The sequence below is a fragment of the Anomaloglossus baeobatrachus genome, chromosome 3 (assembly GCF_048569485.1).
Source record: "Anomaloglossus baeobatrachus isolate aAnoBae1 chromosome 3, aAnoBae1.hap1, whole genome shotgun sequence".
NCBI lineage: Eukaryota > Metazoa > Chordata > Amphibia > Anura > Aromobatidae > Anomaloglossus > Anomaloglossus baeobatrachus.
The window spans coordinates 435,888,397-435,904,663 of record NC_134355.1 but is presented as its reverse complement, the minus strand read 5'-3'; the positions used below and the strand labels follow the sequence as shown (position 1 = coordinate 435,904,663).

The 16,267-nt window shown below is 44.4% G+C and overlaps 1 protein-coding gene across 1 annotated transcript in view; it reads left to right on the top strand.

Annotated features, from left to right (window-relative positions):
- The window catches only part of LOC142295390 (solute carrier family 12 member 9-like), a 351,139-nt gene that overhangs the window by 15,511 nt on the left and 319,361 nt on the right, over nucleotides 1-16,267 (top strand). Inside the window, exon 2 of the mRNA XM_075338493.1 lies at nucleotides 14,352-14,486. Coding sequence (XP_075194608.1) covers nucleotides 14,352-14,486 — 135 coding nt within the window. The remainder of the gene's footprint in view (nucleotides 1-14,351; nucleotides 14,487-16,267) is intronic.

Genomic DNA, 16,267 nt, shown 5'->3' with positions numbered 1-16,267 from the left:
ATGTATCCTTATCTGCATTAAGCAATACAAAAAGCTCTGGATCCATCCACACTGCCCGTCTGTTTTGTGTGTTGATATTAAATCACCACTGTCTGTGTTATTCTGTTTGTGTTGCTCACTAAAATAAAAAAAACTTTATATATTCATAAATTTATGGTCTATTTAGCCTTTATAAATGTCTTATGAATGTCATGAACAGAGTCAGTTTTCAAAAAGTATTTAGGTTGTGTTGGAAAGCAGAAAGTGCTTATCATGTAAATATACAGTATTTGGACTTTCCCTATTAGGCTATGTGCCCACGCTGCGGATTTACCGCGGATTTTGCCGCGGATTTGCCGCGGATTTGCCGAAAATCTGCAGCAGCGGCACTTCCAAGCCATTTCAATGGCATTTTGGAAATGCTGTGTCCATGCTGCGGATTTTTCCGCTGCGGATTTGCCGCGGATTTTGATCCGGAAAAATCTGCAGCATGTCAATTGTTTGTTGCAGATTTGGTGCGGATTTTGGGTATAGAATGGGGAAAAAAAAAAAAAAAATCCGCATCAAAATCCGCGGCAAATCCGCGGGTGCGGATTTGCTGCGAAAGTCGCGGATTTTCATGCAGAAAAATCCGCAGGTACATTCTACCGTGGACACATAGCCTTAATGTCTTATTTGCCTCTGCAGGATGTGCTGTGCTTGGTATTTTGAGAGGTCGGCATCTAGGGACCCCATATTGTGTGATTAGGGGGAGGTGAGAAGAGCAGGACTCATGCACAGATCTCTACTTTCCAGTATATGGGACCCAGTGACATAACCAAGGCTCTCATCCCATAGATTGGATGGAGAGATCTGTGCACATACAGGACCAGATCCACTCATCTTTCCCTCCAGTTTGGTGATGCCCTGTACTAATAACCCTTCATATGCCTTGCTGCAGCTCTCCTTATTACATACACAGAGAGAAGTGACACATTTGATTTAGGTTATGTGAGCTCCTGCATTTACTGGGTCGGGAAGTTTTCCAAGCATGTGGCTACCATCAGCCCAGAAAGTCTCCTGTCGGTAGGTTGTCAGACACACTTACAAGTCACACGTGCCATACATAGTTCCTACGCTGGCACTTGTCCCAATGCTGACACAGCTCACTCACTGAGCTATTTTAACACATTTCTGATGCACATTTTTTTGGTCATTTCCGTGGCATTTCTTGCACAATGGTTGCCCACCCTTATTGAATCATTCAGTTTCAGTCATGATACAGCAAATACTATTTAAAGAAGTTGTCCAGTTACCAAAACTGATTTTTTTTTCTCATAAATTTTGCTAATATGTGCCTCTCCACACATCTATTATGTTATTTCAGCACTATTACCTTTTATCGTGCTCTAGCAGCACATCCTCATTGCCGGCTCCAGCTCTGTCGGGGTTAATCTCTCTCCTGACTTCCTGGGTTCAGTTCCTACAACTCCCATAATTCTTTGCAGCTCCTGGACTGTATCTAACACACCCACTCAGCTTTCCACTCCAAGACTCCTCCCTGTCATCTGCCCTGTGGAAGCACTGAGAGAAATCACAGCAGAGACAGCAGAAGCTCCCAGCTCTGCACAACCAGGGGAAGAAAGCGTATATCTTTTCCTTGTTCTCATATAGTTCATAGTCTGTGTGTGTGTGTACAGAAATTATGATTATTAGCCGGCGCAACATGTGAAAAAAATAATTGGGGAATAAAAAAAATGATGGGGTCATCCATCAGATTGCTTTTTCCCCTCTGGCCTAGTCTCTGTGTGTCGTCCGTATCATCCATGTGGCATGCATTTTGCCCTGTCGGCAAAAAAACGCAAACCGCATATGACCGGATCCTGTGGATTAAATGTGCAACGCATGCAACCGCAATTGTTATTTTACCGGATCCTTCTGCAGCAAGACACAGAATTTATCGGCCGGCACTGGAGTCAGCTGAACTCCTGATCTCACAGCCCGCACATGCTGCGATGGATACAGGTTAACAATAGTCACTGCCTGCTGCCGATCACGTGTGACCGTGTGCAGGCTGTGTGGTCAGGAGTTCAGCTGACTCCAGTGTCGGCCGATTACTTGTTTTGTGTCCCCCTGCATCCATCGCAGCGTGTGTGGGCTGGAGTTCAGGTGAGTTCAGCTGAGTTCAGTGCCGGACTGAACTCAGCTCACCTCACAGCCTGCACAAGCTGCGATAGATGCAGGGGGACACAGAACAACTAATACGTCGACACTGGAGTCATCTGATTACGGTACTTGTTCTGCTGGCTGTGTAGTCAGGAGTAGGGATGAGTGAGCAGCAAAATGTCCTGGTGCTCGATGGGCGAAGCCCATGTCGATTTTTTTTTTAAAATTCATTAAAAATTTTAAAAAAAAACAAACAAAAAACCCCCCAAACATATAACCCTAACCCTAGGGTTAGGGGTAAATAAAAAGTGTGGGCTCCCGCTGCAGTTTCTATTGCTAAGGGCGACCCAAGCAGCTACTGGCTGCTAACCCCCACTGCTTGGTGTTACCTTCACTGGCAATGGAAAATTCAGGGAAGACTTTTTTTTTGCTTTTGTTTTTTTTTTTTAAAGGTTTTTGCCTAAAAACGTTTTTTTAAAAAAATGAAGTGGGCTTTGCCATATTTTTTGTACGCTAGCCAGGTACAGCAGACAGGTACGGGGCTGCCCCCAACCCCCAGCTGCCTATTTGTTCCCGGCTGGGAACCAAAAATATAGGGCAGCCCTTTTTTTAAAATTATTTCATTAAATAATTAAAAAAAAATGACGTGGGCTTCACTCATTTTTTTTGTGTCCAGCCAGGTACAGCTAGGCACCTGGGGATTGGAATCCTCAGCACAGAGTGGCCCAAGCTTTCTGGCCCCCCCCAATGCCAATTGCAGTCTACAGCTCCCCCAGAAAATGGCGCTTTCATAGAGATTTCTTTACTGACCATGCCAGAAGAGAGGGAAAAGAGAGAGAGAGGGGGGGGGAAGTGAGAGGAGAAAGGGAAAAGAGAGAGGAGAGAGGGAAGAGAGAGAAGGGAAAGTGAGAGAGAGAGAGAGAGAGGGGGGGAAGAGAGAGAGGGGGAAAAGAGAGAAGAGAGAGCGGGAAGAGAGGTGCTCTGTCACCAACTTGCTCCACTCTGTGACTTGTTGTGCAGGTGAGTGGAGTAACTTGGTCCCATGCAGCACAACAGGTGACAGAGCAGAGCGGTGACTTGCTCTGCTCTCACACATGTGGTGCTGCATGTCACCAGCTTGTCAGTCTCTTGCTGCGTCCGGTCACCTGTGCTGCTGATGGGAGCACATGATCACACTGCCCGACACCACCTGCTCTCCTGATATCGGAGCAGAGCGGGCGGGTGGATAGTGAGATCAGATACTTACGTGACAGGGGGGATTTCAGCTTAAGAAACCCCCCCTGCACTCCACACTGGCGCCCCGTGCCTCACCAATCTGCCGGACGCTCAGCCCTCGACACCGCTCCACACACTGTCCCGTACCATCCCCTCGATGCTGGGCTGTGAGGAGCGGTAGTCACCGCCCACAGCCCAGTCAATCAGTGTGAGTGGCGCCAGCATCCCCTGACGTAATGTCCAGTCTAAAAGCCCGGAACTTGACGTGACGTCAGAGGATACTAGCGGCCACAACACCAGCTGGTCATGTGACCGGCACTGAGCGTGCAGGATAGCGACGCTCAGTGCCAGAACTGCATATAGAAGCCAATGAAGAAAACACCTAAAATAGTAAGTTATACTCGTATAGAAAATAAAAAAAATGGGTGAAACACCTCTTTAAAGGGGTAACTTGCAGTTGTCAGCAGATCATAACATGGCTGTATGAGTATATACGGGGCAGATTTATCACTACTGGCGCACCATACGAGTGCTGTACCTGTCTCTCCTCCTCCAGTGCACTAATTGTCAGACTCATCTACAGGCTGCACCCGGGTGATGAATTTGCCATAGTCTTAAAATAATAATTTTCTATTTTTTCACAGTCTCCTGGGATGTCTTTGGAAACAATTGTACCTGAGTCAGGCATGGCACAACATTCACCAATGCCTCTATGTATTGTTCATGATCACCTTCCACCCTGAAGCTGCTCGTACTTGTAGCTGTCACGTCACCCTGCATAAAAGAAGAGATGGGTTTAGGTGGTATGTAGGTCATATGCCTCTCTTCTGACTGCATGGCTTTAGACCACCCCAGAAAAGGCAACGGGACCCATTATCACCCTCCGCCTTATCAATTAGGAAGCATACTTGCTCTCTGAACCCTGCATATTTGAGGTGTGAGCGTATTTGTGTTTACTACGGAAGCAGTTGAGAAGATGAGCTGTTGCTCAAGTCAATATTCCTCTGCGCCTGTTTAGTCAGTTTATGGACTCCACAACTCAGACACCTACGAGCATCCGGATTATGGTGGCAAATAATATGCCCCAGAAATATCCACACACAAATATTAGTAAAGTCTCCAAATTTAATTTGTCCTAATCCTGTCAATACCTTATATTTAGGATAAAATCTGCTGACTTCTTCTTTAATGCTCCATACTAGAGTAATATCTATAATGATTATCGCTAGAGAAAGATGTCATAACATTACAGAAGCTCACTGGTGAGAAGAGGTGGCCAAGATGCCAGCCGGTAGTTAGAGATTCACATTGCTCGGGTCTTGCGGTCAAGGACTGGTAATGTAGCCATTGGACTAGAGCCCTGCAAATCATTCTGCTAAATTCTGATGTACACTCCTAAACCATTGAAACTAAGGGTACTCTCACACTTGCGTTGAACGGTATCCGTCACAATGCGTTGTGTGACGCATGTGACGGATGCGTTGTAAATAGTGTGATATAAAGGCAACGGATTCCTGTGAAATAACGTGTTGCATTAAGCCGAGAGAGAGAGCGCGCCACCATCATCACTGCACACACCCCAGCACTACCACACTCATCATCACTGCACACACCGGCACTACCTCACCCATCACCATCACTGCACACACCCAGGCACTACCGCACTCATCATCACCGCACACTGCAAGGCACTACCGCACCCATCATCAGCACTGCACACACCCCGGCACTACCGCACTCATTATCACTGCACACACCGGCACTACCCCACCCATCATTATCACTGCACGCACACACCCTGACACTACCACACTCATCATCACCGCATACACCTAGGCACTACCACACCCATCATTATCACTACACACACCCAGGCACTACCGCACCTATCATCATCACTGCACACACCCTGCCACTACCGCTTGGGGGCGTGTCTGACTGCAACCAATCATAGGCGCCAGTGGACGGGAGAAGCAGTGAATACTAAATGGAATAATGAGTGGCCGGCATTTTCAAAAGAGGAGAAGCCGCCAGAGAAGTGTGACAGCTGTGCAGTGCCGCGACGGTGATCGGTGAGTAAGAGAGGGGGAGAGAGGGAGAGACAGACCGACAGACAGACAGAGAGAGAGAGAGAGAGAGAGAGACTGACATTGACAGAGAGAGAGAGATAGACCGCCAGAGAGATAAAGACCGAGAGAGACCCCGACCGACCGACAGAGAGAGAGAGAGACCAGGAGTGCTTTTAAATGATTTAGAACGTTCTGCTGGACATGCTGAGCATGCTCAGTAGAACGTGACGGAATCCTGCACTGGAATCCATCCAAACACTGGCGACGGAATCCAGCACCATAGACATTCATTATGCCTCCTAACGGATCCCAACGGAATCCTGCGACGTGCATTTTTTTACAGCAACAAAAAACGCTACCTTCAGCGTTCCCTCCGCCCGACGGTCACTGACTGTCAGCGACAAAACAACTGATAATAGAAATCTACGAGGAATAAACTGTTTCCTGCAACGGTTACTGTAATTCCTCAAGGCGGTGGATTGCAACGGATGCCGCCCAACGCAAGTGTGAAAGCAGCCTAAGAAGGAAAAGTCGTGGAGAGATGCAAATCACATAATGGGAACAATATTTTTTCAAAATATCTCTGTTCATTATCAAGTATGTCCACTACGTACAAAGATACACGCACTAAGGGGTACTTTGCACGTTGCGATATCGCTACTGCGATAACGTCGGGGTCAAACCGAAAGTGACGCACATCTGGCGCCGGTAACGACGTCGAAATGTGTAAAGCCTAGATGCGCAGATAAACGATCGCAAAAGCGTCGTATATCGGTGATCTGTGTAATGTCGGTCATTTTCATAATTTTGCACCAATAGGAGATACGATGTTGTTCCTCGTTCCTGCGGTAGCACACATCGCTGTGTGTGAAGCCGCAGGAGCGAGGAACATCTCCTTACCTGCCTCCACCGGCTATGCGGAAGGAAGGAGGTGGGCCGGATGTTTACGTCCCGCTCATCTCCGCCCCACCGCTTCTATTGGCCGCCTGCCGTGTGACGTCGCTGTGACGCCGCACGACCCGCCCCCTTAGGAAGGAGGCGGGTCGCCGGCCAGAGCGACGTCGCAGGGCAGGTAAGTACGTGTGAGTAATGTTCGCTACGGCAGCTATCACAAGATATCGCATGTGTGACGGGGGCGAGGACTATCGCGCTCGGCATCGCAAGCATCGGCTAGCGATGTTGCAGCGTGCAAAGTACCCCTTACACTCCTTCTGTTCTGCCACACTAAGGCCACGTGCACACGTTGAGTATTTGGGGAGTTTTTTTACCTCAGTATTTATAGCCAAAACCAGGAGAGAACAATCAGAGGAAAAGTATAATAGAAACAAGTCATTACTTCTGTATATATTACCACTCCTGATTTTGGCTTACTTGGAGGGGAAAAAAGTGTCATGATAAGTGTTGTACATAGCCAATTGCCAGGTTGTATTGTCACTAGAAAACAGACGTGAATACACAAACTAACCTGCTCCGGTATTTCCTTATGAATGTAGTCAACCAAGTTAAACGCCCTCTGCGGTGTGGTCATCTGCGCATGTCAGTCAGTTTCTTCTGGAAATACTTTCTTTGTACTTACAAGTAGAAACATTTTTTGATACAGACTGTGAATATAAACTTCTGATGGCAGCAGATGTCAAAACCGACCTTGTTAACAAAGGGTGGAAAGTCTACAGTGAGCATAAAATGTAAAAATGCCCAGTTAAGATCTGCACCATGTTCCAAATTATTATGCAAATTGGATGTAAGTGTCATAGCCATTCATTTTTTTGTTTTTTCAATGAAACGCATTGATGCTATTGTGTCTCAGGGTTCTTTGGATCAGTGAAATCAATCTCAGATACCTGTGATAATTAGTTTTCCAGGTGAGCCCAATAAAAGGAAAACTGGATGATCCATAATATTAAGGCCAAAGTTTTCAAGTAAAATGGGAAAGAAAAAGGATCTCTCTGCTGCCAAAAAGCATCAAATAGTGCAATGACTTCGATAAGGGATGAAACATTAGATATTTCACGAAAACTTAAGTGTGATCATCATACTGTGAAGAGATTTGTGGCTGATTCTGAGCACATACAGTGCTGGCCAAAAGTATTGGCACCCCTGCAATTCTGTCAGATAATACTCAGTTTCTTCCTGAAAATGATTGCAATCACAAATTCTTTGGTATTATTATCTTCATTTAATTTGTCTTCAATGAAAAAAAAAAATTGTCATAAAGCCAAATTGGATATAATTCCACACCAAACATAAAAAAGGGGGTGGACAAAAGTATTGGCACTGTTTGAAAAATCATGTGATGCTTCTCTAATTTGTGTAATTAACAGCACCTGTAACTTACCTGTGGCACCTAACAGGTGTTGGCAATAACTAAATCACACTTGCAGCCAGTTGACATGGATTAAAGTTGACTCAACCTCTGTCCTGTGTCCTTGTGTGTACCACATTGAGCATGGAGAAAAGAAAGAAGACCAAAGAACTGTCTGAGGACTTGAGAATCCAAATTGTGAGGAAGCATGAGCAATCTCAAGGCTACAAGTCCATCTCCAAAGACCTGAATGTTCCTGTGTCTACGGTGCGCATTGTCATCAAGAAGTTTACAGCCCATGGCACTGTGGCTAACCTCCCTAGATGTGGAAGGAAAAGAAAAATTGACGAGAGATTTCAACGCAAGATTGTGTGGATGGTGGATAAAGAACCTCGACTAACATCCAAACAAGTTCAAGCTGCTCTGCAGTCCAAAGGTACAACAGTGTCCACCCGTACTATCCGTCGGCATCTGAATAAAAAGGGACTGTATGGCAGGATACCCAGGAAGACACCACTTCTTAGGCCAGGCTGGAGTTTGCTAAAACATACCTGAGAAAGCCTAAAACGTTTTGGAAGAATGTTCTCTGGTCAGATGAGACAAAAGTAGAGTTTTTTGGGAAAAGCCATCAACATAGAGTTTACAGGAAAAAAAAGAGGCATTCAAAGAAAAGAACACTGTCCCTACAGTCAAACATGGCGGAGGTTCCCTGATGTTTTGGGGTTGCTTTGCTGCCTCTGGCACTGGACTGCTTGACCGTGTGCATGGCATTATGAAGTCTGAAGACTACCAACAAATTTTGCAGCATAATGTAGGGCCCAGTGTGAGAAAGCTGGGTCTCCCTCAGAGGTCATGGGTCTTCCAGCAGGACAATGACCCAAAACACACTTCAAAAAAACACTAAAAAATGGTTTGATAGAAAGCACTGGAGACTACTAAACTGGCCAGCAATGAGTCCAGACCTGAATCCCATAGAACACTTGTGGAGAGATCTCAAAATGGCAGTTTGGAGAAGGCACCCTTCAAATCTCAGGGACCTGGAGCAGTTTGCCAAAAAAGAATGGTCTAAAATTCCAGCAGAGCATTGTAAGAAACTCATTGATGGTTACCGGAAGCAGTTGTTCGCAATTATTTTGGCTAAAGGTTGTGCAACCAAGTTTCTTGACCCTAAATTGAGAAGGGAAAGTGAGGGCGAAGGACAGGGAGAGCCGCCGAGGAATGGGGGCATCGGTCAAATAAGCATGTACTTCATTGGTAGGTAGCAATATATTCTAAGTCAGAGGATAAGAATAAGGGAAAGGTAATAAAAAAAAAACCTTTTTACCTCTTGATCCACATTGATTATTTAAACTATTTGAGTAACAATCTTATACATCCTTCACCTCTCTAGTGCCTTATGTAAATTGATCAAGAAACTACTTTGGCTACATTCACGGTGTGAAATTTTGTCTGTTGTTTTGAGTTTAGTTTTTAAAAGTATATTAATAAAATGTAAATTTTAATAATAGGTATATTCTGTCATAACATGTAACTTGGCCTGTTAGGATGTTTTGGATTTAAATAGCTTTTTATTTCGGTGAATGTGACCTCCTAATGCTGCAAATTCCACAAATGAGCATTTTCAGTTCTTTAAAACATATAAAATGTTTAGAAACTCTACTGTGCCTAATAATTTGGAACAGAGCATTTTGAGTTTTATTTAATTTTGAAGATTATACTGTTATCATTCAAGGTTTCTACAATAAAATTCGATGTATACTCTAACGGGTGATGACTTTTATTAGACTGACTGTCATTTGCACCGACCATTTAGGAAAATCAGAGAAAATATCATTTGCATAACAATTTGGAACATGGTGTAATGGAGCATCCACCTCAGATTATCTTATATGTGTCTGAGAGAATAGCACACTGCACGCCATGATGGGACCTGAAAACCACATTATTAAAGGAGTATTCCCATCTCCAAGATCCTATCCCAATATGTAGTAGGCATAATAATAATAATAATAATATTAGCAAATACCCTTAAATAGAAATGTACTATAATTCTCCTGATAAGCTATGTCTCTTACCTCATGTGCAGGGCAATGCAACTTAGGTATCCATGGTTACGACCTTGAGCAACTAGCTGTCACTATACAGTATGAGTGGTCGTAACCATGGATACCGAAGCTGTAATGCCCTGCACATGAGGTACGAGACATGGCTATATCAGGAGAACTATACTACATTTCTAATTGGAGGTTTTTGCTATTATTATTACACCTACTATATATTGGGATAGGATCTTGGAGATGGTAATAACCATTTAAGCACTGCAAGATGCTATTGATGTTCTTAATGTGGTGTATCCATGTTCACCACATAAAAATAAAAAAGCCTTAACTCACCTCCGGTGCCGGCATGGTTCCAGTGGTTTCCCTGGGTCCAACTGACATTATCACACGCAAGCCCCACATCCAATCACCGCTGGCTTATGTGTCCCCGCATCTGGATTGTTAAGTAATTAACAGGAAGTGAGCGCTGTGGCTGGAACCGCACCAGAGGTGAGTATAGGCTTTTTTCTTTTATTTAGGGGCACATGAAGAATGAGAAAGGGTAATTAAAGTAGTGCACATCCCCTTTACCATTGGGACTTTCTAACTCAAAAAGCTGAATATTTTGCAAAATAGTGCTAAAATTCTATCTCAATATCTAGGGTGCATAAAATCACTCTGGGAGGAGGGGACTGGAGTCATCTGCAACAAATATTGTGACTTTTTGAAATGTCACAAATGATGAATCGGACAAAATAAAATCTGAAAACGGTAAACTTGGCCCACAGTGACAAACATTAAAAAACAGGTTAATACACATCGAATAGACTTCAGAAAGGCTAAAATATAAACATGAATATAGCCCAAACAAAAAAGGGGCAAAACTCTAAGAACTCTGTAAACAAATGGCGCAAATGCAATAATACGTTGGGCTCAAAGTGTCTAAGTGACTGCAGACTTATGAATCCTCCCATTGCACGCACTGTGAGGACTCGCTTGTCTCAGAGATGGGAACGATGGTCACGCAGCCGCGAGTATGCAATATGCATACTCCCGGCCACATTCAGGCTAGATGGGTGCGGCCTCACTCAATACAAGTGTTTTGAGTGAGGCTGTGCCCCTGTAGTCGGATAGTGGCCGGAAGTATGCATACCGCATACACATGACCACCATACACATGAAACCAGCGAATCCTCATGGCGCATAGTGCACGCAGTGTGAGGATTCATGTCTTCAGTCACATACAGTGACTACAGACTTACAGATTTAGCTGGGACAACCCTTTAAGGCTCTAAAATTTTGGCTTATGCTGGGCTTTGTGCAACACTGATGTCTCTTTACAGTGTTCGGCCAGGCTGAGATCAGTACCCCCAGGGTCTTGCAAATGCTGAGACTTTAGTGTAGAATGCTAGTACTGACTGCCAACATCATTAGGACCTGATTGGATAAGGTCCAGATGATGTTAACCCTTTGCTATATTGTATGTGCCACTATCAATAGCGATCACAGCAAATAGAAGTTACTAACCTGGTTACTGTAAAGCGAAAGAAAAGCGCGCGCGCGCACACACACTTTGTTTTAATTATAATAAAAAAAAATAATGAAAAATAAAAAAAACCTATGACGATTCTGAAGTAGTCCACTGAGTCTGACAGTCCAAAAATGAAAATCTTAAATACATAAAAAGAGAAAATGAAAGAAATAAAAACAAGAGACAGCCCCTCATTCACCACTGCATTAGCTCCCCCAAAAATCTCTGCTGATCCGATGTAATCCATGGCGTTCCGTTGATGTCCACCAATTCTGTAGTAGAACCTATGGAGCCTCGTTCTGAGAACAACGCTTCATAGGTCACCCACGAACATTCCTCAAGAGCAGTGATGTCAGTAACTCTGCATGCTGCGTGACCCGCTGAGAGCGGTGAGGTCATGTAGACGTCATTACGGGGTTTAAGGTGATGCGCCAATTTTGGGGCTGCTGAGGTCTGTTATTTTTAGGCTGCGAAGGGCCAAATAATCATGGCCCTGCCCAGCTCTATAATGTCAGCTCTCAGCTGTCTGCTTTATCTGTGCTGGTTATCAAGAAAGGAGGACACCACGTCATTTATATTTTTTTGTTCCCAGCAGCGTCCAGGCATCTTCCCCATGCCGGAAACCTTGTCGATTGGCTGCGCTGCAGCCTTTCAACAAACTTTATTTAGCATCTAAACTAGACCACGGACTGTTCAGAGTTGAGCACCGGACACAGTACGAACCCCGAGTGTTCAGTTGCTAACCCTTTTAACTTCATGACAAAAAATTGTGCTGATGTAAACTAGAAGTGGCAAATTTTAGTTATATCACACAAAATTTAGAAATATCTAGTATAAAGGGCATAACATTTTAAATTTGTCAATTTTTTTTTTTTTTATAAATAAACTCAAATAATATTGAGCAAAATTAACTACTTAAATGAAGATCAATGTGTTATGAAAAGACAATCTGAGAATCACTGGGATCCATGAAGAGTTCCAGAGTTATTACCACATTGTGACACTGGTCAGAAGCGAAAAAATTGGCTTCTCCAGGAAGGTGAAAACCAGGCACTGGCACAAAAGGGATAAGGGGCAGAAGTGTCTTAGGCTGCTTTCACACATCCGTTTTTTCCTGTGCGGCACAATCCGGCGCTTTGCAGAAAAACCGCAACCGTTTTTTTTTGCAGCCGGTTGCAGTTTTTTTGCATAGACTTACATTAGTGCCGTATTGTGCTGCATGGGCTTGCGTTCTGTCCGTTTTTTGCCGCATGCGGTGGCCGGATGGAACGTTGCCTGGCACATTTTTTGTCCGGCAAAAAATACCGCATCGCGCCGCATCCAGCAGATGCGGCACGATTTGCAATGCATGCCTATGGACGTCGCATGCGTTTTTTTCCACTGCGCATGCTCAGTAACCTGCCGCAAGCGGCAAAAAACGCATGTCAAAAACTTATGCAAAGGATGCGGTTATGTCGCCGCGTCCGTTGCATAGGTTTTAGAGCCGGATTGTCCGGCTCTGCTAAAACCGGAGGTGTGAAAGCAGCCTTAATGAATCGGGTGAGGCGCGAAGGGTGTTCACCTCCATGTGCGCCTTGCCAAGTATGTGCTGTAAGGAACACTACCATTTGGTAAAAATGTGAAAAGTTGTAACATTTTTGCTCAGCTCGCATTGCACACAAACTGCAACTTTTCAAAGCCTTTTATGTTAGTTTTCTGGCATAAAAGCTTTCACAAACTGTGTAAAGTTGTCATATATGTGTGGATTACATGTACAGACAATTGTGTTGGATTTGCATTTTTTTAACCCCAATTATTCCTGGGTTTCCTCATGGTTTAGATATAGTACATATGTAAATAATATGGCTGAACCCATTGGGGTAGAATTTTCACTGTACATAACCACGAGCAGTCCTGGGTGCATATTGCTAATCTCTGCCTAACTGTTTTTTTTATCTACTAGCATAGATAAAGAGATCTTTAGAAAAAGTATTTCTAAAGATCCTTTATGATATGCTAATGAGCACAGGGACTAGTCACAAAGGCATTAGTTCCACCCAACTAGTCCGCCCTCTTAGCATGTTACCCACAGGGGTGTGCTAACATGCTATTCAATAATCATTGCCCAGCGTAATTGTCAGTGACGCGTATACCTGTGTCCATTGTCACTGCTTCAGACGCTGAGTTTAGGATCAGAAGTCCCGGCATTTCCGGTCATTCACATTAGAAAGCTGGGTGTATGCGTCTCGGCTTCAGAAAGGTCTAGTGCGCATGACCGGAAGTGTCGGAACTTCTCATCATGCACGCTGAGCTTAAAACCGAGCAAAGTCATCAGCGGTGACAATGCTAAGAGGGCGGACTAGTCAGGGGAACTAATGCCCTTGCGACTAGTCCCCTTGCTCATTTGCATCTCTAAAGTATCTTTAGAAATACTTTTTCTACAGATCTCTTTATCTATGCTAGTGTATACAGGGACGGCTAGGCAGGGATTAGTAATATGCACCCAGAACTGCTCGTGGCTCCGGGTGCATATTGTACCTGACAGGTTAACTTTAATGGTGAAATTCATGCGGCCAATTTTTATGTACGGATGCCATGAAATTAATGATTACAGCACACGTCACTTGATGCCGATTTTCAAGGGAGAATTACGAATAAAAGAAAATACCCCCCCCAAAAAAAAATAATTGCACTTGTAATAAGGATCTGTAACAACTGTGCGGATTACATCCATATAATGTAAAGGATAGTAATGGATTTCACCCTGGATGATTTCTGAGGATATGTATGTAGATAAAACTAATGGATACTATACAGATGAATTGCCGACATAAGGGTGTAATACGGCGGTGCTGACGAATCTCCTTATGTATGAAAATCTTCCCATTTTTATCTTTTTCCGTGCAGCTGATTGTTCGTGTGACTTTCTCTTAATTCTTCCGGTTGTGAGCTGATGTCATTGCGGTTATGAGATACGCTATCCCTCGCCTAGTGATGGAGGGTGTATCGTGGGAAGCAGCAGGGGGATTGTGGCATGCTGACAGCCCCTCTCATGATGGCTATTCATTTTCTGTTCTTTTTTGTTTTTGCAGGGATGGTGGTCGGGCAGTCTGGCCTGTATGAGACGGTGGGCATGCTGGTCCTCTCCTACTTTATCATTGGCATGACTGTGCTGTCAGTCTGTGCCATATCCACCAATGGAGCACTGGATGCTGGTGGCGCTTACTGTATCCTTTATGAGAAAAGATCTACACAATGTACACGTTGAGTGTTGGTGACAATGACTTAAGAACATTGAGGTATGTATTTCTCTCCATCTCTCACATATTCCAGGGCATTTTTTGGTGTAAGCTTACATTAACTTTTCATATGCTAATATTTTTTTCCTCATTATTAAAAAATCACTAAAGGGATTTTCGGGGCTAATGATATTGATGACTTATTTCTGAGATAGTTCATCAATATCAGATAAGTGGTGGTCCAACAGCAGTGACAAGATGTGGATGGAGCCGGAACTGCACAGCCCCTTACTCTGTCCTGGCTGCTCAGCTCCTTACACTGTCCTGGCTGCTCAGCTCCTTACACTGTACTGCCTGCTCAGCTCCTTACACTGTACTGCTTGCTCAGCTCCTTACACTGTACTCCCTGCTCAGCCCCTTACTCTGTCCTGGCTGCTCAGCTCCTTACACTGTCCTGGCTGCTCAGCTCCTTACACTGTACTGCCTGCTCAGCTCCTTACACTGTACTGCTTGCTCAGCTCCTTACACTGTACTCCCTGCTCAGCCCCTTACTCTGTCCTGACTGCTCAGCTCATTAGCACAGACAACCCCTATAAGATCTATATGCTAACGGCAATACAACTGCTTTCATATCAGTAACTAGGTTGCCAAAGAGGTTCCTGGGCCGTCTTCTGTAATCCATATGTCCCAGATTTCATACAGAAGCGCACAGTGATGAAGTTTATTGGACTTCATATATGTACAGGTATTCTCCAATGGAGCTGGGGCATAAGTTAATGGGGGTGTATAAGCTCCATAAAGAAGAAACTGCACATGATCCATTCACTGCCATAGGACCTTTCTGTAAAGCCTGCGTGTGCGATCTCGTATGCGATCGCACACTCCCCCCATCATTTGTGCGGCTTGTGCAATTTGCAAATACTCCCATTTTGGCGCCCCGTGGTGTTCTTTTCATTCTTTCTCAGAATGTCCATCTAATGCGTCCAGTGCTAGTGGTCGCACATGCTCAGTAGCTTAGGCTCATCATGTGGAGTATATAGTTGTGTATAGATGGCCATATCTAGTATGTAACTACATTATCTAGACACAGGAGCCGTTTTGTATTGTATGATATTTAATCATAGACCTAACCCTTAAGGCCCCGTCACACACAGAGATCAATCTGCGGCAGATCTGTGGTTGCAGTGAAATTGTGGACAATCAGTGCCAGGTTTGTGGCTGTGACCAAATGGAACAATATGTCCATGATTTCACTGCAACCACAGATCTGCCAAAGATTTATCTCTGTGTGTGACGGGGCCTTTAAAGAAGGGTGCGTGATGCACATGTATGACGCTTTCACACAGCAGTATTCTGGTCAGATTGGCGTCATTTGCCAGATTCAGGAGTGGAAGAAAACCCGAGATAAGTGGAATGGATTGGGGTGCCCGTCTCTTGTGGCCTTGGCCGGCTTCATGCTCCGCAGAGATATATAACAAGTGTGTCTCGTGCTGTAAGTAAGGGGTCTTGTTCATCAGACTTGTGAAATGTTCTTATGATAGATGGTGATTACAATTAAATCTATTACATGCCCTTTAATTAGCCACGGAGGAGCTGAAGTAATGCGCCAAGAGAGCTCACATGTCATGAATAATCAGTGAGGTATGAGTCTGGTAACTGGTATATTACAGAATGGCTGATAGCACCCTGTTTGTACAGTCACACATTTATTTCTATACTGGAATGCCACAGAATCTCCTGATATAAGCAGGGGCCTCCAGAATTATGGG